The sequence below is a fragment of the Loxodonta africana genome, chromosome 23 (assembly GCF_030014295.1).
Source record: "Loxodonta africana isolate mLoxAfr1 chromosome 23, mLoxAfr1.hap2, whole genome shotgun sequence".
NCBI lineage: Eukaryota > Metazoa > Chordata > Mammalia > Proboscidea > Elephantidae > Loxodonta > Loxodonta africana.
In genome coordinates, this window is record NC_087364.1 from 75,430,695 (window position 1) to 75,455,124 (window position 24,430).

General features: G+C 41.6%; 1 protein-coding gene across 4 annotated transcripts in view; it reads left to right on the top strand.

Annotated features, from left to right (window-relative positions):
* The first annotated feature begins 54 nt into the window (after nt 1-54).
* The window catches only part of MLF1 (myeloid leukemia factor 1), a 54,509-nt gene continuing 30,133 nt past the window's right edge, over nt 55-24,430 (top strand). For 2 of the 4 annotated variants that reach the window (XM_023555358.2, XM_064275649.1), the window contains exon 1: nt 55-204. In XM_023555358.2, the coding sequence (XP_023411126.1) occupies nt 158-204 (47 nt within the window). In that variant the 5' untranslated portion in view covers nt 55-157. The remainder of the gene's footprint in view (nt 205-24,430) is intronic. The other 2 variants (XR_002787242.2, XM_010595929.3) reach the window with 2 other exon arrangements.

Below are 24,430 nucleotides of genomic sequence, written 5' to 3' on the forward strand. Positions count from 1 at the left end.
AGGACGACTCAGCGCCGCGCACCGCCTTTTCCGACGGGCGCTGCGCAAGCCCCCGCGAGAAGCGTTGAGGGCGCCGGGGAGGCAGGGTTGGCGCGGCTGCGGCCAGTTACATCGATTCCAGTCCGCCCGCCTCCGCGGCCACCCGGGGGACCCCGCAATGTTCGGGATGCTGAGCAGCAGCTTTGAGGAGGACCCCTTCTTCTCGTGAGTGTCGGGGCCGGTGGGAGCCCGCGTTCGCGCGGAACCCGGGGACCCCGTGGGGGAGATCTTAGGGGGGAAGGAGTTTCAGAGGCGAGAGAGAATGCGGGGTGACTAGGGGAGGCGGCCTGAGCGAGAGGAGAGGAGGATTCGGGGGCGTGGAAGGGAGGAGACAAGAGGATTTAGGGATGAGTGAGGTGGGGACAGGGAGGGATTACCCAGCCAGCAAGGTACGCACGGGCTTCCTCGTGCTTACCTGCTAATGCGTAGTGCACGCTTTCACCTGTTTGTCACCGCATCCAAGGTCAAAGATGAGTGCGTAAGCACAAGGAAGCCCGTGCGTGCTTTGCTTACTGGGTAACCGTCCTCTGCGTAAGGAGAGGACGGCTGGGGGGTCGTCAGGTGGGGAGGGGACGGCTGGGGGGTCGTCAGGTGGGGAGGGGAGGGCTGGGGGGTCGTGAGGTGAGGAGAAGATGGCTTGGGGGGTTCGGGAGGTGAAGACAGGGTGGCTTGGGGGGTTCGGGAGGTGAAGACAGGGTGGCTTGGGGGGTCGTGAGGTGAGGAGAGGACGGCTGGGGGGTCGTCAGGTGGGGAGGGGACGGCTGGGGGGTCGTGAGGCGGGAGAGGACGGCTGGGGGGTCGTGAGGTGAGGAGAGGACGGCTGGGACAGTTATGAGGTGAGGAGAGGACTGTTGGGGGGTTGTAAGGTGAGGAGAGGACAGTTTGGAGGGTCGTGAGGTGAGGAGAAGATGGCTTGGGGGTGTCGGGAGGTGAAGACAGGGTGGCTCGGGGGGCCGTGAGGTGGGAGAGAACGGCTGGGGGGTCATGAGGTGAGGAGAGGACGGCTGGGGGGCCGTGAGGTGGGAGAGGACGGCTGGGGGGTCGTGAGGTGAGGAGAGGACGGCTGGGGGGCCGTGAGGTGGGAGAGGACGGCTGGGGGGTCGTGAGGTGGGAGAGGACGGCTGGGGGGCCGTGAGGTGGGAGAGGACGGCTGGGGGGTCGTGAGGTGGGAGAGGACGGCTGGGGGGCCGTGAGGTGGGAGAGGACGGCTGGGGGGCCGTGAGGTGGGAGAGGACGGCTGGGGGGCCGTGAGGTGGGAGAGGACGGCTGGGGGGCCGTGAGGTGAGGAGAGGACGGCTGGGGGGTCGTGAGGTGAGGAGAGGACGGCTGGGGGGCCGTGAGGTGAGGAGAGGACGGTTGGGGGGCCGTGAGGTGGGAGAGGACGGCTGGGGGGCCGTGAGATGGGAGAGGACGGCTGGGGGGTCGTGAGGTGAGAGGACGGCTGGGGGGCCGTGAGGTGAGGAGAGGACGGCTGGGGGGCCGTGAGGTGGGAGCGGACGGCTGGGGGGCCGTGAGGTGGGAGAGGACGGCTGGGGGGTCGTGAGGTGAGGAGAGGACGGCTGGGGGTCGTGAGGTGAGGAGAGGACGGCTGGGGGGCCGTGAGGTGGGAGAGGACGGCTGGGGGGTCGTGAGGTGGGAGAAGACGGCTGGGGGGCCGTGAGGTGAGGAGAGGACGGCTGGGGGGCCGTGAGGTGAGGAGAGGACGGCTGGGGGGCCGTGAGGTGAGGAGAGGACGGCTGGGGGGTCGTGAGGTGAGGAGAGGACGGCTGGGGGGTTGTGAGGCGGGAGAGGACGGCTGCGGGGGGCGTGGGGTACAGAGAGGAAGATTAGAAGGCGGGAGCAGGCCACCCCACACACAGACACCGGGGGTACGGGCTCCTCTAGCCTTGGCGGGACTAAGGGCGACCCCACAACATTGCTTCCCAGTTCGGAGTCCTGCCCTCTCAGCCGCAGGGGCCTTGCAGGCGGTGGCAGCTTGCTGTGTGGGTGGAAATTTCTGGCGAGAATTATGCGCAGAGGACCATTTTGATTCTTGACGGAGCACTTTGCATGAATGAGGGGTGTGTTTATGAAAGCGCAAGGAAGTTGGAGAGTTGTGCTTTCTCACACTGCCAAGTGCTTGGAAGTTGCCAGGTACACTTTGTTTTCTTTGTGGTAAAGCTAGCCTCCTTTGGAAAGAGACTTCTTTTTCTGTCAAATGTACAAATAGGGCAAAGAAGAAGACAGAAGGGTGCATTTAACACCTCAGGAAAACAAGTGTCATTATCCTGTGAAGAGGTCCAGTGAGATAATGTGATTGGAAAGAAAGAAGGCATCCATAAATTAGTCGTTTCTCTGTGTGATCTAGTTTCCTTTATTGTTTTTGTCTTTTGTAAGCATAGTAGCATGGTCTAGTTGGGTCCCTAAGAAGAGAAGCTTTGTGATACTTTTTTGGTCAAAGCGCTTTGCCAGTTTAATTTTGCCTTGGCGTCCTAATTTATTTTGATCCTTTAAGGTCTCTAGGGTTAAGAGCTACGGCTGCTAACCAAAAGGTCGGCAATTCAGATCCCCCATCCGCTCCTTGGAAACCCTGTGGGTCAGTTCTACTCTGTCCTGTAAGGCCGCTATGAGTGGGAATCGACTGGACTGCAACCGGTTTGGATTTGTTTGTATACGATTCTGTGCCATTAAAAAACAAACAAACAAAAAAGATTGTCAACAGCTGACTTCACAAATTTTTTGTTTGTTCTCAAAAGCAAATATTATATTGGTTTATATGTGTTAGTACTATTTTAAAACCAAAGGACAGAGAAGTAACAATTGAAAGAGGAGAAACAGTAGGAAAAAATAGAATGATTAACAGTTTATTTTAAAAGTTATTCATTATAATTAAGAAGTATATGAACTCAGGCAAATTTATTGTTGTGCATTTTAGTTAATTTGTTAAGGTGTGGTTAAGTCATTTGAACAAGGTGAAGAAATTTAAAATTTTGTATTATCATTTGCTCTTTTAAAAGCCTCTTAGAGTGGGCACTAAATAGATCCGTAGTTTAGCTGAGCTGTTGAAGGGGTAGAAATTAAATGTGACACCAATACAAGGGGCAACAGTTAAGAAGATTATGAGAAACCTTTCTTTGGTTATATTCTTGAATATACCAGCATAAGCAATGGCCTTAACTAAGCTGTGAATGTGTAGTAAGTACCTTCTATAAAACGTCAAGCAGAAGTGTAATTTAAACTGCTGGGTGACTTTTTCTGAGGAAAGGCAGTGAACCCAAGAGTCAGGGTCAGAAATAGTAACAGGCCACAAATAGTAGCCCTACATCAAAGAACACTTCCCTGTGTTTAGGATGGAAAGGATCATCAGCTACAAGTTAGTCGTCTTTCAGGCACTGTAGCCTTCTTCAGATGCATGAATCCATGTTGTAAAAATTTAAGATAAAATAATTCTAATTCATAAAACTGATTCATGCCTATAATTTGTTTGCTTCACAGTTATATATAAACACAATTTTGAGGGTAGGAAGGAAAGACAGTATCAGTTTATATTTATTTCAGGTAATCTTTGATTGCCTCAAGCCCAAACAAAATAGTATTCATTACTAAAAATAATTCAAACTTAAGAAATTCACAAAGGTAAAAAAAAAACACCTATTGAAGCATCCCCTGATGTAAGGAAAAAACAAAGGAAGTGAAACTCATGCCCCATGCTCACCATCTTTCATATAAACATTGAGGCTCTTGCTAGCATTATGGTAGTCCCTGGGTGGTGCAGTTAACCCACTTGGCTGCTAATGGAAAGGTTGGAGGTCCCAGTCCACCCAAAAGTGCCTTGGAAGAAAGGCTTGGTGTTCTCCTTACAAAAATCAGCTATTGAAAACCCTGTGGAGCACAGTTCTACTCTGACAAACAAACGTATGGTCACCATGAGTCAGAATGAACTTGACAGCATCTGGTTTGCTAGCATTGAGTGTCTGGTCACTGGATTCTTTAGCCACTACCTTAATGTTGAACACGTAGGATGTGTTCAGTATTCTTTAAATGATGGTCTAGTGTCCTTTACTTTCTGTCTTGTAGTTAATCTAGCATTCAGTTGATTGCTGAAAGTAATTAGCATTTGCAGGTAACAAATGCTATTGTTGATGTTGGCATTTCCAGATTAGGACGCTAATCATTTTCTAAATAATCAATTCAGAATCAAGGAGAGTCGTCAAAGCACACTCTACTAATTGACTAATTATCCATAAGTGGAGAGATAAAAAATACTTGTATATAAAATTTGAATTATTTTAATTTAAATAATTTGGGACTGATAAAATGTCTTGGTCAAATTGCTAACATTTAAAAAAATTGACTAACACTCTTCTATCAGTTTGTCGTATGGTAGTGACTTGTGTGTTGCTGTGATGCTGAAAGCTGTGCCATCAATATTTCAAATACCAGCAGGGTCACCTATGTTGGGCAAGTTTTAGTGGAGCTTCCAGACTAAGACAGACAAGGAAGAAGGACCTGCCGATCTGCTTCTAAAAAAAAAATGGCCAGTGATGTTAGAGAAGTGCAAATCAAAACTACAGTGGGATTCCATCTCACTCCAGCAAGGCTGGCATTAATCCAAAAAACACTAATAAATGTTGGAGAGGTTGTGGAGAGACTGGAACACTTACACACTGCTGGTGGGAATGTAAAATGGTACAACCACTTTGGAAATCAATTTGACGCTTCCTTAAAAAACTAGAAATAGAACTACCATACGATCCAGCAATCCCACTCCTTGGAATATATCCTAGAGAAATAAGAGCCTTTACACAAACAGATACATGCACACCCATGTTCATTGCAGCACTGTTTACAGTAGCAAAAAGATGGAAGCAACCAAGGTGTCCATCAACGGATGAATGGATAAATAAATTATGGTATATTCACACAATGGAATACTACGCATCGATGATGAACAATGATGAATCCGTAAAACATTTCATAACATGGAGGAATCTGGAAGGCATTATGCTGAGTGAAATTAGTCAGTTGCTAAAGGACAAATACCGTATGAGACCACTATTATAAGAACTTGAGAAATAGTTTAAGTAGAGAAGAAAATATTCTTTGATGGTTACGCGAGTGGGGAGGGAAAGGGATTTTCACTAATGAGATAGTAGATAAGAACTATTTTAGGTGAAGGGAAAGACAACACACAATACAGGTGAGGTCAGCACAACTGGACTAAACCAAAAGCAAAGAAGTATCCTGAATAAACTGAATGCTTTGAAGGCCAGCATAGCTGGGGGCGGGGAATTGGGGGCCATAGTTTCAGGGGACATCTAAGTCAATTGGCATAATACAATTTATTAAGAAAACATTCTGCTTCCCACTTTGGAGAGTGGCGTCTGGGTTCTTAAACCCTGGCAAGCAGCCATCTAAGATGGATCAATTGGTCTCAACCCACCTGGAGCAAAGGAGAATGAAGAACACCAAAGACACAAGGTAATTATGAGCCCAAGAGACAGAAAGGGCCACATAAACCAGAGACTACATCAGCCTGAGACCAGAAGAACCAGATGGTGCCTGGCTACAACCAATGACTGCCCTCACAGGGAACACAGCAGAGAAGCCCTGAGGGAGCAGGAGAGCAGTGAGATGAAGACCTCAAATTCTTGTGAAAAGACCAAACTTAATGGTCTGGCTGAGACTAGAAGGACCCTGGAGGTCATGGTCCCCTGACCTTCTGTTAGTCCAAGACAGGAACCATTGCCAAAGCCAACTCTTCAGACAGGGATTGGACTGTGCAATGGATAGGAAATGATATGGATGAAGAGTGAATTTTTTTGAAATAAATACATGAGACTTCGTGGGCAGCTCCTGTCTGGAGGGGAGATGAGAGGGAAGAGGGGGTCAAAACCTGGCCGAATGGACACAGAAATAGAGAGCGGAGGGAAGGAGGAGTGTGCTGTCCAATAGGGGGGAGCAACTAGGAGTATATAGCAAAGTATATATAAATTTTTTGTGTGAGAGACTGACTTGATTTGTAAACTTTCACTTAAAGCACAATAAAATTTTTTTTTTTAAATGGCCAGTGAAAACCTTATGAATAGCATCAGAACATTGTCTGATGTAGTGCCGGAAGATGAACGCCTCAGATTGGAAGGCACTCGGAATACAACTGGGAAAGACCTGTCACCTCAAAGTAGAGTTGACCTTAATGACGTGGATGGAGTTAAGCTTTCAGGATCTTCCTTTGCTGATGTCACATGACTCGAAATGAGAAGAGCTCCAAACATCCATTAATAATGGGAACGTGGAATGTACAAAGTATGAATCTAGGAAAATTTAAACTCATCAAAAATGAAATGGAACGCATAAACTTTGATATCTGGTATGATATCTGGACTGGTATTGGCCATTTTGAATCAAATAATCATATGGCCTGCTATGCCAGAAATGACAGAGGAATGGCATAGCGTTCATCATCATAAAGAACATTTCAAGATCTATCCTGAAGTACAACACTGTCAGTAATAGGATAACATCCATACTCATACAAGGAAGACCAGTTAATGGGACTATTATTCAAATTTACACAACAACCGCTAAGGCAGAAAATTAGGGAATTGAAGATTTTTACCAACTTCTGCAGTCTGAAATTGATCAGACATACAATCAAGATGGATTGATAACTAAAGTAATTGGAATGAGAAAGTTAGAAACAAGAAGAAGGATTGGTAGTTGGAAAATATGGCTTTGGTGATAGAAACGCTGTCGAAGATCGCATGATAGGATTTTGCAAGACCAATGACCGGTGACCAATTGCTGATGTCAGATGGATTCTGGCTGAGAGCAGGGAATACAAGAAAGATGTTTACCTGTGTTTTATTGACTATTCTAAGGCATTGACTGTGTGGATCATAACAAATTATGGATAACATTACAGAGCATGGGCATTCCCGAACACTTAATTGTGCTCATGAGGAATCTGTACATAGATCAAGAGGCAGTTGTTCAAACAGAACAAGGGGATACTGCATGGTTTAAATTCAGGAAAGGTTTACGTCAGGGTTGTATCCTTTCACTGTACCTGTTCAGTCTGTATGCTGCACAAATAATCCAAGAAGCTGGACTATATGAAGAACAAGGCCTCAGGATTGGAGGAAGACTTATTAACAACCTACGTTATGGAGACGACACAACCTTGCTTGCGGAAAGTGAAAAGGACTTGAAGCACTTACTAATGAAGATCAAAGGCCATAGCCTTCAGTATGGATTGCACCTCAACAAAAAGAAAACAAAAATCCTCACAACCGGACCAATAAGAAGCGTCACGATAAACGGAGAAAAGATTGAAGTTGTCAAGGATTTCATTTCACTTGGATCCACAGTCAACAGCCATGGAAGCAGCAGTCAAGAAATCAAAAGACGCATTGGGCAGATCAGCTGCAAGAGATCTCTTTAAAGTGCTAAAAAGCAAAGATGTCACCTTGAGGAGAGGACTAAGGTGCGCCTGACCCAAGCCATGATGTTTTCAGTCGCCTCACATGTATGTGAAAGCTGGACGTTGAATAAAGAAGACTGAAGAAGAATTGACACCTTTGAATTGTGGTGATGGTGAAGAATATTGAATATACCATGGACTGCCAAAAGAACCAACAAGTCTGTCTTGGAAGGAGCACTCTGGCTGTACTGTGTCTCACATACTTTGGACATGTTATCAGGAAGGATCAGTCCCTGGAGAAGGATATCATGCTTGGTAAAGTAGAGGGTCAGTGAAAAGGAGGAAGACCCTTAAAGAGATAGATTGACACAGTGGCATCAACAATGGGCTCAAGCAAAGCAACAGTTGTGAGGGTGGCGCAGGACTGGGCAGTGTTTCATTCTGTTGTGCATAGGGTCACTGTGAGTTGGAACCGAGTTGACGGCATCTGACGAGAACAACAACAATGACTTCTTCACTGCAAATACATTTTTTTCAAGAACATAAATGGCAACTATACACGTGGACCTCACCGGATGGAAAACACATGAATCAAATTGACTGCATCTGTGGAAGGAGACAATGGGGAAACTCAATATTGTCAGCCAGAACAAGGCCAGGGGCTGACTGTGAAACAGACCATCAATTGATCCTATGCAAGTTCAAGTTGAAGCTGAAGAAAATCAAAGCAAGTCCATGAGCCAAAATAGGACCTTGAGTATATATCCCACCTGAATTTAGAGACCATCTCAAGAATAGATTTGACGCATTGAACACTAATTGACCAAATAATAGATGAGTAGTGAGAAGACATAAAGGACATCATATATGAAGAAAGCAAAGGGTCATTTAAAAGAGAGGAAAGAAAGAAAAGACGAAAATGGATGTCAGAAGAGACTCTGAAACTTGCTCTTGAATGCAGAGCAGCTAAAGCGAAATGGAAGAAATGATGAAGTAAAAGAACTAAACACAAGATTTAAAAGGGCAGCTCAAGAAGACGAAGTTAAAGTATTATGATAACATGTTCAAAGACCCAGAGATAAAAACCAAAGGGAAGAACACACAGCATTTCTTAAGTTGTAGAACTGAAGAAAAATTCAATCCTCGAGTTGTAATTTTGATGGATTCAATGGGCAAAGTAATTGAATGATGCAGGAAGCATCAAAAGACAATGGAAGAAATACACAGAGTGACTGTACCAAAAATAATTTGTCAGTGTTAACCATTTCAGGAGGTAGCATATGATCAAGAACCAGTGGTACTGAAGGAAGAAGCCTGCACTGAAGGCATTGGTGCAAAACAAGGCTCCAGGAATTGAAGGAATACCAGTTGAGATGTTTAAACAGATACAACGCTGGAAGCGCTCAATCATTGATCCTCAGAAATTTGGAAGACAGCTGTCTGGCCAAACAACTGGAAGAGATCCATATTTGTACCCATTCCAAAGAAAGGTGATCCAACACAATGCAGAAATTATCAAACAATATCATTAACATCACATGCAAGTAAAAGTTTGCTGAAGATAACTCAAGAACAGTTGCAGCAATATATTGACAGGGAACTGCTGAAAATTCAAGCCGGATTCAGAAGAGGTTGTGGAATGAAGGATATCATTGCTGATGTCAGATGTATCTTGGTGAAAGCAGAGAATACCAGAAAGATGTTTACCTGTGTTTTATTGATACACAGAGGCATTCAACTGTGTAGATCATAACTAATTATGGATGACATTACAAAGAATGGAAATTCCAGAGCACTTAATTGTGCTCATGCGGAACCTGTAGGTAGATCAAGAGGCAGTTGTTCAAACAGAGAAAGGGGTACCGTATGGTTTAAAATCAGGAAGGTGTGTGTCTGGGTTGTATCCTTTCACCATACTTATTCATTCTGTATGGTGAGTAAATAATCCGAGAAGCTGGACTATATGAATAAGAACTCGACATCAGGATTGGAGGAAAACTCATTAACAACCTGTGATATGCAGATGACACAACCTTGTTTGAAAGTGAAGAGGACTTCAAGCACTTACTAACGAATATCAAAGACTAGCCTTCAGTATGAATTACACCTCAACATAAAGAAAACAAAAATCCTCACATCTGAACCAAGAAGCAACATCTTGATAAACAGAGACAATATTGAAGTTGTCAAGAATTTCACTTTACTTGAATCTACAATCAATGGCCACAGAAGCAGCAGTCAAGAAATCCAGTGATGGAGGCGGGGCCAAGATGGCGGACTAGGTGGACGCTACCACGGATCCCTCTTGCAACAAAGACTCGGAAAAACAAGTGAATCAATCACATACATAACAATCTACGAACTCTGAACAACAAACACAGACTTAGAAACAGAGAACAAACAAATACGGGCAGACAGCGATCGTTTTCAGAACTAAGAGCCAGCGTACCAGGCAGGTGACCTTCGGAGCCCGGGCTGGGGCAGAGCCCAGGGGGACAGACGGCACAGACAAGGGACCCAGCCCTACCCCCCCACCGAACCCATCCCGGGAGGGAGTCTAGCTGGTTGGCGCGGGCGGCGTAGCAGCGCAGCCAGTGGGAGAAGCACCCAGGAGGCAGTGACTGATCTTGGAGCGGGGAGAGCAGCATCCCAGCCGGGGAGCCATCCCACCGGGAGTTTGGCGGGAAGCAGGCGAGGCGCGAGCGTGGGAATGAGCTATATTTCCCTAAAAGGACCCCGGGGGGGGCGCCCAGACATTCATGAGGGCCACGCCCAGCCAGTTCGCCCGAGTGGTGCAGCGCACTGGAGGGAGAAATCCCCAGGAGGAAGTGACTGGTCTTGGAGCGGGGAGAGCAGCATCCCAGCCGGGGAGCCGTCCCGCTGGGATCTTGGCGAGAGCGGGCGGGGTGTGAGCGCGTTCCCCTGAATAGACCCCGGGGCGGGCCCACCTGTTCATGAGGGCCACGCCCACCCAGTTCGCGCAAGTGGTGCGGTGCACCGGAGGGAGAAATCCCCGGGAGGAAGTGACTGGTCTTGGAGCGGGGAGAGCAGTGTCCCAGCCGGGGAGCCGGCATGCTGAGATCTTGGCGAGAGCGGGCGAGGTGTGAGCGCATTCCCCTGAATAGACCCCGGGGGCGGGCCCAGATGTTCGTGAGGGCCACGCCCACTCAGTTCGCGCAAGCGGTGCGGCGCACGGGAGGGAGAAATCCCCGGGAGGAAGTGACTGATCTTGGAGCGGGGAGAGTAGCGTCCCAGCCAGGGAGCCGTCCTGCCGGGATTCTGGCGGACGGGGGCGGAGCGTGAACGCGGGGATCAGCTCTATATTCTTTGGTGCTACACGCCTAGCTCTCTGATCCCTCCCCCACCCTCCCCAGGCGGCTCCATTAACATCCGAATACCCTGAGCCAGAAGGAGAATTCAGATAGGGATCTGACTGCATTCTTTTTTAGCTGATTACCTGGAAAATCTAGTTTCCCAGTGATGGCTCGGAGACAGCAGTCCATATCAAACCACATAAAGAAACAGACCATGACAGCTTCTCCAACCCCCCAAACAAAAGAATCAAAATCTTTCCCAAATAAAGATACAATCCTGGAATTATCAGATACAGAATATAAAAAACTAATTTACAGAATGCTTAAAGATATCACAAATGAAATTAGGATAACTGCAGAAAAAGCCAAGGAACACACGGATAAAACTGTTGAAGAACTCAAAAAGGTTATTCAAGAACATAGCGGAAAAATTAATAAGTTGCAAGAATCCATAGAGAGACAGCATGTAGAAATCCAAAAGATTAACAATAAAATTACAGAATTAGACAACGCAATAGGAAGTCAGAGGAGCAGACTCGAGCAATTAGAATGTAGACTGGGACTTCTGGAGGACCAGGGAATCAACTCCAACATAGCTGAAAAAAAATCAGATAAAAGAATTTAAAAAAATGAAGAAACCCTAAGAATCATGTGGGACTCTATCAAGAAGGATAACTTGCAAGTGATTGGAGTCCCAGAACAGGGAGGGGGGACAGAAAACACAGAGAAAATAGTTGAAGAACTCCTGACACAAAACTTCCCTGACATCATGAAAGATGAAAGGATACCTATCCAAGATGCTCATCGTACCCCATTTAAGATTGATCCAAAAAGAAAAACACCAAGACATATTATCATCAAACTTGCCAAAACTAAAGACAAACAGAAAATTTTAAAAGCAGCCAGGGAGAAAAGAAAGGTTTCCTTCAAGGGAGAATCAATAAGAATAAGTTCAGACTACTCAGCAGAAACCATGCAGGCAAGAAGGGAATGGGACGACGTATACAGAGCACTGAAGGAGAAAAACTGCCAACCAAGGATCGTATATCCAGCAAAACTCTCTCTGAAATATGAAGGAGAAATTAAGATATTTACAGATAAACATAAGTTTAGAGAATTTGTAAAAACTAAACCAAGACTGCAAGAAATGCTAAAGGAGATTGTTTGGCCTGATGACCAATAATATCAGGTACCAGCACAATACAAGGTCACAAAACAGAACGTCCTGATATCAACACAACTCAAATAGGGAAAGCACAAAAACAAACAAAGTAAGATTAATTCTAAAAAATAAATAAATAAACAAAATAAAACACATAACAGGAAATCATGAAAATCAATAGATAAACGATCACAATAATCAAAAAGAGGGACTAAATATAGGAGGCATTGAACTGCCAGATGGAGAGTGATACAAGGCGATATAGAACGATACAAGTTAGGTTTTTACTTAGAAAAATAGGGGTAAATAATAAGGTAACCACAAAAAGGAATATCAATTCCATAACTCAAGAAAAATGTAACGACTCAACAAACATAAGGTTAAACATTATGAAAACGAGGATCTCACAATCTACTAAGAAAAACGTCTCAGTACAAAAAAGTATGTGGAAAAATGAAATGGCCAACAACACACATGAAAAGGCATCAAAATAACAGGACTAAAAACTTATTTATCTATAATTACGCTGAATGTAAATGGACTAAATGCACCAACAAAGAGACAGAGAGTCACGGACTGGATAAAGAAACACGATCCATCTATATGCTGCCTACAAGAGACACACCTTAGACTTAGAGACACAAACAAACTAAAACTCAAAGGATGGAAAAAAAAATATCAAGCAAATAATAAGCAAAAAAGAAGAGGAGTAGCAATATTAATTTCTGACAAAATAGACTTTAGACTTAAATCCGCCACAAAGGATAAAGAAGGACACTATATAATGATAAAAGGGACAATTGATCAGGAAGGTATAACCATATTAAATATTTATACACCCAATGACAGGGCTGCAAGATACATAAATCAAATTTTAACAGAATTGAAAAGTGAGATAGACACCTCCACATTTATAGTAGGAGACTTCAACACACCACTTTCGGAGAAGGACAGGACATCCAGTAAGAAGCTCAACAGAGACACGGAAGACCTACTTAAAACAATCAACCAACTTGACATCATAGACTTATACAGAACTCTCCACCCAACTGCTGCAAAATATACTTTTTTTTTCTAGCACACATGGAACATTCTCTAGAATAGACCACATATTAGGTCACAAAACAAATCTTGGTAGAATCCAAAACATCGAAATATTACAAAGCATCTTCTCAGACCACAAGGCAATGAAGCTAGAAATCAATAACAGAAAAACTAGGGAAAAGAAATCAAATACTTGGAAAATGAACAATACCCTACTGAAAAAAGACTGGGTTATAGAAGACATCAAGGAGGGAATAAGGAAATTCATAGAAAGCAACGAGAATGAAAATACTTCCTATCAAAACCTCTGGGACACAGCAAAAGCACTGCTCAGAGGCCGATTTATATCGATAAATGCACACATACAAAAAGAAGAAAGAGCCAAAATCAGAGAACTGTCCCTACAACTTGAACAAATAGAAAGTGAGCAACAAAAGAACCCATCAGACACCAGAAGAAAACAAATAATAAAAATTAGAGCTGAACTAAATGAATTAGAGAACAGAAAAACAATTGAAAAAATTAACAAAGCCAAAAGCTGTTTTTTTGAAAAAATTAACAAAATTGATAAACCATTGGCCAGACTGACTAAAGAAAAACAGGAAAGGAAGCAAATAACCCAAATAATAAACGAGAAGGACCACTTCACAACAGAGCCAAATGAAATTAAAAGAATCATGTCAGATTACTACGTAAAATTGTACTCTAACAAATTTGAAAACCTAGAAGAAATGGATAAATTCTTGGAAAAATACTACCTACCTAAACTAACACATTTAGAAGTAGAACAACTAAATAGACCCATAACAAAAAAAGAGATTGAAACGGTAATCAAAAAACTTCCAAAAAAAAAAGTCCTGGCCCAAACGGCTTCACTGCAGAGTTCTACCAAATCTTCAGAGAAGACTTAACACCACTACTACTGAAGGTATTTCAAAGCATAGAACAATACGGAATACTACCCAGCTCATACTATGAAGCTACCATCTCCCTGATACCAAAACCAGGTAAAGACATTACAAAAAAAGAAAATTTTAGACCTATATCCCTCATGAACATAGATGCAAAAATCCTCAACAAAATTCTAGCCAATAGAATCCAACAACACATCAAAAAAATAATTCACCCTGATCAAGTGGGATTTATACCAGGTATGCAAGGCTGGTTTAATATCAGAAAAACCATTAATGTAATCCATCACATAAATAAAACAAAAGATAAAAACCACATGATCTTATCAATAGATGCAGAAAAGGCGTTTGACAAAGTTCAACACCCATTTATGATAAAAACTCTTACCAAAATAGGAATTGAAGGAAAATTCCTCAACATAATAAAGGGCATCTATGCAAAGCCAACAGCCAATATCACTCTAAATGGAGAGAACCTGAAAGCATTTCCCCTGAGAACGGGAACCAGACAAGGATGCCCTTTATCACCTCTCTTATTCAACATCGTACTTGAAGTCCTAGCCAGGGCAATTAGGCTAGACAAAGAAATAAAGGGTATCCAGATTGGCAAGGAGGAAGTAAAGCTATCACTATTTGCAGATGACATGATCGTATACATGGAAAACCGTAAGGAATCCTCCAGAAAAGTACTGAAACTAATAGAAGAGTTTGGCAGAGTCTCAGGTTATAAAATAAACATACAAAAATCACTTGGATTCCTCTACATCAACAAAAAGAACACCGAAGAGGAAATAACCAAATCAATACCATTCACAGTAGCCCCCAAGAAGATAAAATACTTAGGAATAAATCTTACCAAGGATGTAAAAGACCTATACAAAGAAAACTATAAAACTCTGCTACAAGAAATTCAAAAGGACATACTTAAGTGGAGGAACATACCCTGCTCATGGATAGGAAGACTTAACGTAGTAAAAATATCTATTCTACCAAAAGCCATCTATACATATAACGTACTTCCAATCCAAATACCAATGTCATATTTTAAGGGGATAGAGAAACGAATCACTAATTTCATATGGGAGGGAAAGAACCCCCGGATAAGCAAAGCATTACTGAAAAAGAAGAAGAAAGTGGGAGGCCTCACTCTACCTGATTTCAGTACCTATTATACAGCTACAGTAGTCAAAACAGCCTGGTACTGGTACAACAACAGGCACATAGACCAATGGAACAGAATTGAGAACCCAGATATAAATCCATCCATGTATGAGCAGCTGATATTTGACAAAGGCCCAGTGTCAGTTAATTGGGGAAAAGATAGTCTTTTTAACAAATGGTGCTGGCATAACTGGATATCCATTTGCAAAAGAATGAAACAGGACCCATACCTCACACCATGCACAAAAACTAACTCCAAGTGGATCAAAGACCTAAACATAAAGACTAAAACGATAAAGATCATGGAAGAAAAAATAGGGACAACCCTAGGTGCCCTAATACAGGGCATAAACAGAATACAAAACATTACCAAAAATGATGAAGAGAAACCAGATAACTGGGAGCTCCTAAAAATCAAACACGTATGCTCATCTAAAGACTTCACCAAAAGAGTAAAAAGACCACCTACAGACTGGGAAAGAATACTCAGCTATGACATCTCCGACCAGCGCCTGATCTCTAAAATCTACATGATTCTGTCAAAACTCAACCACAAAAAGACAAACAACCCAATCAAGAAGTGGGCAAAGGATATGAACACACATTTCACTAAAGAAGATATTCAGGCAGCCAACAGATACATGAGAAAATGTTCCCGATCATTAGCCGTTAGAGAAATGCAAATTAAAACTACGATGAGATTTCATCTCACACCAACTAGACTGGCATTAATCCAAAAAGCACAAAATAATAAATGTTGGAGAGGCTGCGGAGAGATTGGAACTCTCATACACTGCTGGTGGGATTGTAAAATGGTACAACCACTTTGGAAATCCATCTGGCGTTATCTTAAATAGTTAGAAATAGAACTACCATACAACCCAGAAATCCCACTCCTGGGAATATACCCTAGAGATACAAGAGCCTTCACACAAACAGGTATATGCACACCCATGTTTATTGCAGCTCTGTTTACAATAGCAAAAAGCTGGAAGCAACCAGGGTGTCCGTCAACGGATGAATGGGTAAATAAATTGTGGTATATTCACACAATGGAATACTATGCATCGATAAAGAACAGTGACGAATCTCTGAAACATTTCATAACATGGAGGAACCTGGAAGGCATTATGCTGAGCGAAATGAGTCAGAGGCAAAAGGACAAATATTGTATAAGACCTCTATTATAAGATCTTGAGAAATAGAAAAAACGGAGAAGAACACATACTTTTGTGGTTACAAAGGGGGGAGGGAGGGAGGGAGGGAGAGGGTTTTTTATTGATCAATCAGTAGATAAGAACTGCTTTGGGTGAAGGGAAAGACAACACACAATACAAGGAAGGTCAGCCTAATTGGACTGGACTAAAAGCAAAGAGGTTTCCGGGATAAAATGAAAGCTTCAAAGGTCAGTGGAGCAGGGGCTGGGGTCTGGGGAACATGGTTTGAGGAGACTTCTAAGTCAACGGGCAAAATAATTCTATTATGAAAACATTCTGCATCCCACTTTGAATTGTGGCGCCTGGGGTCCTAAATGCCAACAAGCGGCCATCTAAGATACATCAATTGGTCTCAACCCACCTGGAGCAAAGGCAAAGGAAGAACACCAAGGCCACACGACAACTAAGAACCCAAGAGACAGAAAGGGCCACATGAACCAGAGACCTACATTATCCTGAGACCAGAAGAACTAGTTGGTGCCCGGCCACAATCGATGTCTGCCCTGTCAGGGAGCACAACAGACAACTCCTCAGGGAGCAGGAGACCAATGGGATACAGACCCCAAATTCTCATGAAAAGACCATACCTAATGGTATGACTGCGACTAGAGGAATCCCAGAGACAGTGCTCCCCAGAACTTCTGATGGCACAGGACAGGAACCATCCCCGAAGACAAATCATCAGGCATGAAAAGGACTGGTCAGTGGGGGGGAGAGAGATGCTGAAGAAGAGTGAGCTAATTAAATCAGGTGGACACTGGAGAGTGTGTTGGCAACTCTTGACTGGAGGGGGGATGGGAAGATAGAGAGAGAGGGAAGATGGCAAAATTGGCACGAAACGAGAGACTGAAAGGGCTGACTCAATGGGGGAGAGCAAGTGGGAGAAGGGAGTAAGATGTATGTAAACCTACATGTGACAGACTGATTGGAATGGTAAATGTTCTCTTGAAGCTTAATAAAAATTAATTAAAAAAAAAAAATCCAGTGATGTGTTGTGTTGGGCAAATCTGCTGCACAAGAGCTCTTTATTAAAAAGCAGCTTGAGGACTAAGGTGCACCTGACCCAAGCCATGTAATTTTCAGTTGTCTCGTGTGCATGCAAAACCTGGACAATGAATAAGGACGACCAAAGAAGAATTGACGCCTTTGAGAATTTTGAATATACCATGGACTGCCAGAAGAATGAACAAATCTGTCTTGGAAGAAGTATAGCCAGAAATCACCTTAAAGTGAGGATGGACAGACTTCTCACATACTCTGGACATACTAACGGGAGGTTCCAGTCCCTGGAGAAGGATATTATGCTTGGTAAAGTAGTGGGTCAGTGAAGAAGGGGAAGACCCTCAGTGAGGTGAATTGACACAGTGGCTGCAACAGTGGGCTCAAGCATAGCAACGATTGTGAGGACAGTGCAGGACCAGACAGTGCTTCGTTCTGTTGTATGTAGTGTCACTGTGAGTCGGAACCGACTCGACAGCATCTGACAACAGCAAAAGAATTTAATAAATAGTCATTAAATCTGTAGTTTTAAATTCTAAATATATTCAGTTTTAATGTTTACTTTCCCATAACAGTATATGTTAAATGTTTTGTCTGAAAGTTATAGGAAAATGTTAAAGTAATATTTTGAAGGTTGGTATTTTGTTACATAATTGTAAATTGTAAAATTTTGTTATTATGTCTCAGAGTTGAAACTATTTCGTGAAAATTTAAGTATACAGTACCGTCGGATTTGTTAAGTAAATAATACTTGTAACTTGGTTAAAAACAAACAGGCCAGGCATTATAGCATGAAGTTTTCTCTCAAGAACACTTGTATATGTATATGTTTAAGTAGGTAATATATACCAGAACCAAACCCATTCCTGTGGAGTCGATTCCAAATCATAGTGACCCTACAGGACAGAGTAGAACTGCTCTATGGAGTTTCCAGGGAGTGGCTGGTAGATTTGAACTGCTGACCTTTGTTTAGCAGGCGTAGCTCACCGTAGCCGTCAACCACTGAGCTGTAAACCAAAACCAAACCAAATCTGTTGCCGTTGAGTAGATTTTGACTCAGGAATCTTATAGGACAGAATAGGACTCCCCCATAGGGTTTTCAAGGAGCGCTGGTGAATTTGAACTGCTGACCTTTTGGTTATATAAGAAAATTGATTTGAGGTTAAAATGCTTTTGGCATCTATCTTGTACCCTAAGGAACATTGATTATTTAGTATAAAAATTTAGATATGTTTTACAATTCAAAAATTTCTACTTGGTAAGAAACATGAACCCTGAATCTTCTGCGCTGTAGAAATGGGATTTTGATCAGGCACGTCTTCAAAGGATAGATATGTTACCCCTTATCAGGGTATTAGAGATTAAAGGTTTAAGCAGGTTGGTGTGTCTGTCAGCTCTATTTTTAATCATAAATCATGGTTATTTTGCTTGTGTCTTCCAACTCTCATGTGGGCACAATGTGTGTGATTACCAGTTTTTGGTCAAAGTACCCCTGAGTGTATTCGCAGGACGCTACTTTTCCCACCTCCTTGCTCTCAGAAGGAGATAACACTTGCATATGTACGATCTCTATTTTTTAATTTAAAAATGTATTTATTTGACATTTAGATGTACTTGAATTTATTAAAGGATACTGCTTTGACCTATTCACTGACTGAGTTGAAAGTAAATATATCCCATGTATAAGACTGGCATTGATTGATGTTTTCTTGATAGAGAACATTCTCAAAACAGGAAATAAAATCACCTTGTTAGCTAAGCTTTTGTGAACAGTGTTCAAGGTTGCCGTGTGTTTTATTTTAGATGTAGAGTTGTACTAGAGATTTCACCGGATGACATAGTTTAGTTCTAAGTAGTATTCTGCCACATATATCTCTCATTCTGATCATTTACTAAAGGTGGCTTGAGAATTAATGGTGAGGAGACAACCACCAGGGCTCCTGGAATTGCCTTATGGAAATATAACTCCGTTATTCTTCAAGTATTTCGGTATTCTCCTATGTGCCTAGTCCTGTGGACTTTATTTTAAAGATGTAGAAGTCATGGCCCCTGCCCTCAAGCCCCTCTTATGAATATCATGTGTGTTATTTTTATTGTCAAAATTTGCACACTAATAACCAAAAAAACTAACTTGGCCAATATTTTTAATGGGCCACATTGAGTTTGTAATTTTTATCCCAGTTACAATCAGAATAATAAATCCCACTAAATTTTGTCATTTCTATAGGAAGTCATAGCTGTTTAGCTTTTTATCATTCACTTATTCTCAAGTGTTGATCAGTCCAATTCATTGAAGCTAGGGAACGTTTTATATGATCGAGCCATAGCAATCTGCTGGCTAAGTTTTTGCCATTTGTGTAGTGGAAGGGAGGAATTTCCTTTGATAACAGGACTGCCATGTCAATTATCTGAGAAACTTATCTATAAAGAATAAAGTAATGCTTAGGTGCACAAATAACTATATTCTTGTTCAGGCCAAAGAAAAGTGTAACTCTGGCAAATAGTTTTCAGAGTCTTAAAAGCAGGAACTTATTCTTTGGAGTTGGGGAAGACAGCTATTTTTCCTGACTTTTTATATACTCTGCAGGTAAATAATAAGTGTAAAAAGCATGTTTGGGGACAAATTGTGTTTAGTTTTATTGCAGTTTGTGTCAGCAATCCTAAAAGAGGAAGTATGGTCATCCTAATGGTGAGTACAAGTGTTTATGATGTAAATGAGAAATAATTTTTCCCTGATTTAAATGAAAATGCATCCTCACAGAAAACCTGAAAACTACAAAGTTTGGTAAAGGAAAACATGCACCGCGAGATGCTGGCTACTGTTATCATGTTGGTGTATTTTATTTACATTTTCCATATATGGCATTTTTTTTTACCAAATTGGGACCAAACTTTATGGCTAAATGGTCAGTTTTTCCTCAGTGTACACCATGAGCATTTTCCAGCCTTAGTACAGTTCTTCGAAGCTTGACTTTAATATTTGTGAAATATTGCATCCTGTGCATGAGCAAAGAACATTTTTCATACAAATCTTTATCCATATTTTAAGTTATTAGACTAGTTTATTACCTGACATTACTAGTTTATAGAGTATGAGTTTTTTAAAGCCTCATGATAATGCCAATTTGTTTTCCTAGAAGAATGGGACAATTATTTTCGAAAGAGAATAATATGAATAGGTAGAAAAATACAAAAAAGCTATTAACTTTTCACCTAAGAAAAGAAACTCTGGGTTAGGTTAATTTAAAAAAAAATACCAAAATAGCTTCTTGCTACCACAAAGTTTTTGGCTTTCATGAAAGAGAAAGCTTAGAACAAGGAAAATCTTCATGCCTTGTCTCCAGCAGCTGTTGGGTAGACCTGAGTTGAACTCACTTCAGAGTCAGCCAGATTTCTTCCCGTATGGTTCAGACAGGTACAGAATCCAGACTTGGGGCCTACTTCTGTCTTAGTGCTTTTTCCAACAGCCAGCCTTAGTTCATGTCCCTCAAAAAAAATTTCTTTTTAATGTTTTTTAGCGTTTGCTGTAAGTAACTGTTTCCACTTGAATAATAATTTTTTAAAAAATTAACCTGTGCATCATTTTTAATGGGCCACATTTATGTAGTTTGTAATTTTTAGCCTAGTTATAATGCAATCAGAAAAATAAATCCCACTGAATTTTGTGTTTCTATAGGAAAATAATAGCTGTTTACCTGTTTAACACTTACTCACAGAACAAAATCTAGTGTTCCCTGGTGCATTCTTTTTCCTCCTCACTCCAGTTGGATCTCATCCACATATCTGAAGGAAAAGCTGACTTAATAAGAACCAACATTTTAATCTCCATGCTTGTAACCATACTTAGAGCTGTAACTGTCAAGTGAGTATAGAGTTCTAAGCAAAAGGATTCCCTTTTGAATCACTCATTTTAAAACATCAGGTAGCATACAATCCTTCAACCCCGTGTAGTTCTATTTCTTTATTTTTAAAAAATTTTTATTAAGTATATCAAACATACTACGAAAGTAGAACAATATAACAATAACCTGTACCAATCACCCAGAATTTCAAAATTTACACCTGCTTTTTTTTTTTATTTATCCCTGCTGCTGCTGCTGCCTCTGATATGTCTTAAAGCAAACTCTAGGCTTATCATCTCACCCACCCCTGTGTATTTTCAAATACATCTTTGACAAATATGGTTATTGTTTTCTTACATAACCACAATGCCATTGCTATCACCTGGCATTAGGTATCATTTCGGTATGAAATACTTTGAAATAATTTGGTTCTTAAGGTGAGAATTAGAAATTATTCCTTACACACCTAATTTATGAGTCTTTGAATGATTTGAAACTGTTCTCTCAAGTAAAAAGTAAGGAGATACATATACCAACTTCTAATTTCCTTAATTTTAGAGTAACTTTTGACTTGAGATGTTGATTTTAAAAAGCATACAATAACTCCCTTTCTTCATAAGCTTCTCGGTATATGCTGTTGATCTATTTAATTTCTAAATTGTCATGACTTCCTTACAGTGCTTATTGACTATAATTCCGCTGGAATACTGACTCCGAAACTTGTAACAAGTTCACAATCTAGAAATTGTGGTCTTAAATTTTCTGTCCCCCTTATTCCTGTCCATAAACAACAAGAAATCTTACAAGAATTAGTGGAAAATGTGAACCGTATTTATGATTCTTTTATGCACTTTATGTACAGTATCTTGTTTGTTCCTTCATATGTTATAGTCTGTTTTTAATCGGAAAGGATGAAATAACCGTAATGCCTGAATAAGCCTAATGCTCTTGTGTCTTCGTTTTATTATATTTCGTAAATGAATTTAGTACAGAAGCAACAATTCTCCAGTTAATACCCAAAATTCAACTAAAGAGAATCTTTTTTACTCTGAGAGACCTGTTTACTAATTTTGTTGAGAACAGTGGCATACGTTTAATTTCTGGACTCCTGTTGAAAGTTTTGCATTCTGTTGCATAAGAGTATCCTCAACCTGCGCACACTAGGGAGCACTCTCCTTTTATGACGTTGTGTGAGGCTTGTCAGTGAGCAGAAGGCTGAAAAGTAGAGCAGCATGTCCAAGTACACAGGTTTATAGGTGTATAGAGGACAAGAGAGTTACAGCAGGAGAGCAAATGGGGACAAGTACTGTCATGTTGTAATTCTTTATAACATAAATTATTAGTCAGGAAGTTAAACATTTGCTTTGTAATGTGGTGTCCAATCATCCGGACCAGCAGTGGTCCTAATACAGCTGGAATTTATCATGTGTGCCAAGTATGCAAAGGACCTGTTACACTTGGTACTGCATGAGAATGAACAGATCTGTAGAAGCTTCTCTGTTAGACTTATTAGAGAATACTCATCTTTTGTTTATTTTATTTTAATACTTTGTATTATTATCAAGTGTGCCTGAAAAATGGCACTGCTTTTTGAATAGAAGACTAGATTATGATTCCTGGAACTGTTGAGACCTAGTGCTTTACTTGTGGTAAAATTCCATCGCTGAAATGTTTTGTTTCTGAACTGCAAAGAAGTAATCTAATTTAGTTAACCAAGTAGTTTTTCCCAAAGTGCAATCCTTTAATTGGCTTTAGATTGAATATATCCCACCTGAATTTAGAGACCATCCAAGGAATCAATTTGACACACTTAAAACACTAGTGATCAAAGACCAGAAGAGTTGTGAGAAGACATCAAGATCATCATACATGAAGAAAGTAAAAGATCATTTAAAAAGAAGGAAAAGACCAAAATGGATGTCAGAAGAGACTGTGAAACTTGCTGTAAAGCTTAGTTAGAGTAGCTAAAGTGAACAAAAGAAACGATAAAGTGAAAGAGCTGAACAGAAGATTTCAAAGGGTGGCTGGAGTATTATGATGAAGGTAAAGTGTTATGATGAAATGTGCAAAGAAAACCAAAAGGGAAGAACATAATCAGCGTTTCTCAGCCTGAAAGAACTGAAGAGAAAATTCAAGTCTCAGGTTGCCTTACTGAATGATTCTGTGGGCAAAAAAAATTGAGTGATGCGGGAAGCATCAAAAGAAAATGGAAGGAATGTAGAGTCACTGTGTCAGAAAGAATTGGTTGTTGCGCATCTGTTTCAGGAGGTGTGACGTGTGATCAAGAACCACTGTGCTGAAGGAAGAAGTTTAAGTGTCACTGAAGGCATTAGCAAAAACCAGCTTCCAGGAATTGGTGGGACGCCAACTAAGATGGTGTAAAAGGCAGATGTAATACTGCAAATGCAGACTCATCTGTGTCAAGAAATCTGGAGGTTTACTTTGTCGTCTTCTGATAGTTTTGCAGGAGTTCTTACATATTCTGGGTACAAGTCCTTTGTCGGTATGTGTTGTGAATATTTTCTCCTGCTCTGTGGCTTGTCTTTTTGGTCTCTCAGTGGTGCCTGCAGATATTATTAACTGATGTAAACTTGATCATGTTTTAGATCTCATTTTTTTCCATAATTTTTTTGTCAGCACTGTACTTAAGATTCATCCATGTGACTATTTGTACACCTAACTCTTGCTTCTAACCGATGCTTGGAGTCCGTGCACCCACCATATCTGACCCATCTACCTCCCAGTGCTGGAGGCCCAGGCAGCCTCCAACCTCGGTCCCCCTCCCCCAGTAAATGGCACTGCATTGGCGGAAAAAAAAAAGATTTGGAAGAAAGCTACCTGCCTGACTGGAAGAGATTCATGCCCATACCAAAGAAAGGGGATCAAATGGAATGTGGAAATTATTAAACAATATTATTAATATCACATGCTAGCAAAATTTTGCTGAAGATAATTAAAAAATGACTGCAGCTGTACATCAGCAGAAAACTGCCAGAAGTTCGAGCCAGTTCATAAGATGAAGTGGTGTGAGAGATACAATTGTAGGTGTCACATGGGTCTTGGCTGAAAGCAGAGACTAACAGGAAGATGTTTACATGTGTTTTATCCAACTACATGAAGGCATTCACCTGTATGGATCATAACAAATTATGGATAGTATTATGAAGAATGGACATTGCAGAACACTTAATTGGGCTCATGTGGAATCTATACATGAATCAAGAGGCAGTCATTTGAACACAGCAAGGGACTGCTAAACCAAAAACTTGTTGCTGTCCTGTTGATTCTGACTCATAGTGACCCTGTGGGATGGAGTAGAACTGCCCCATACGGTTTCCA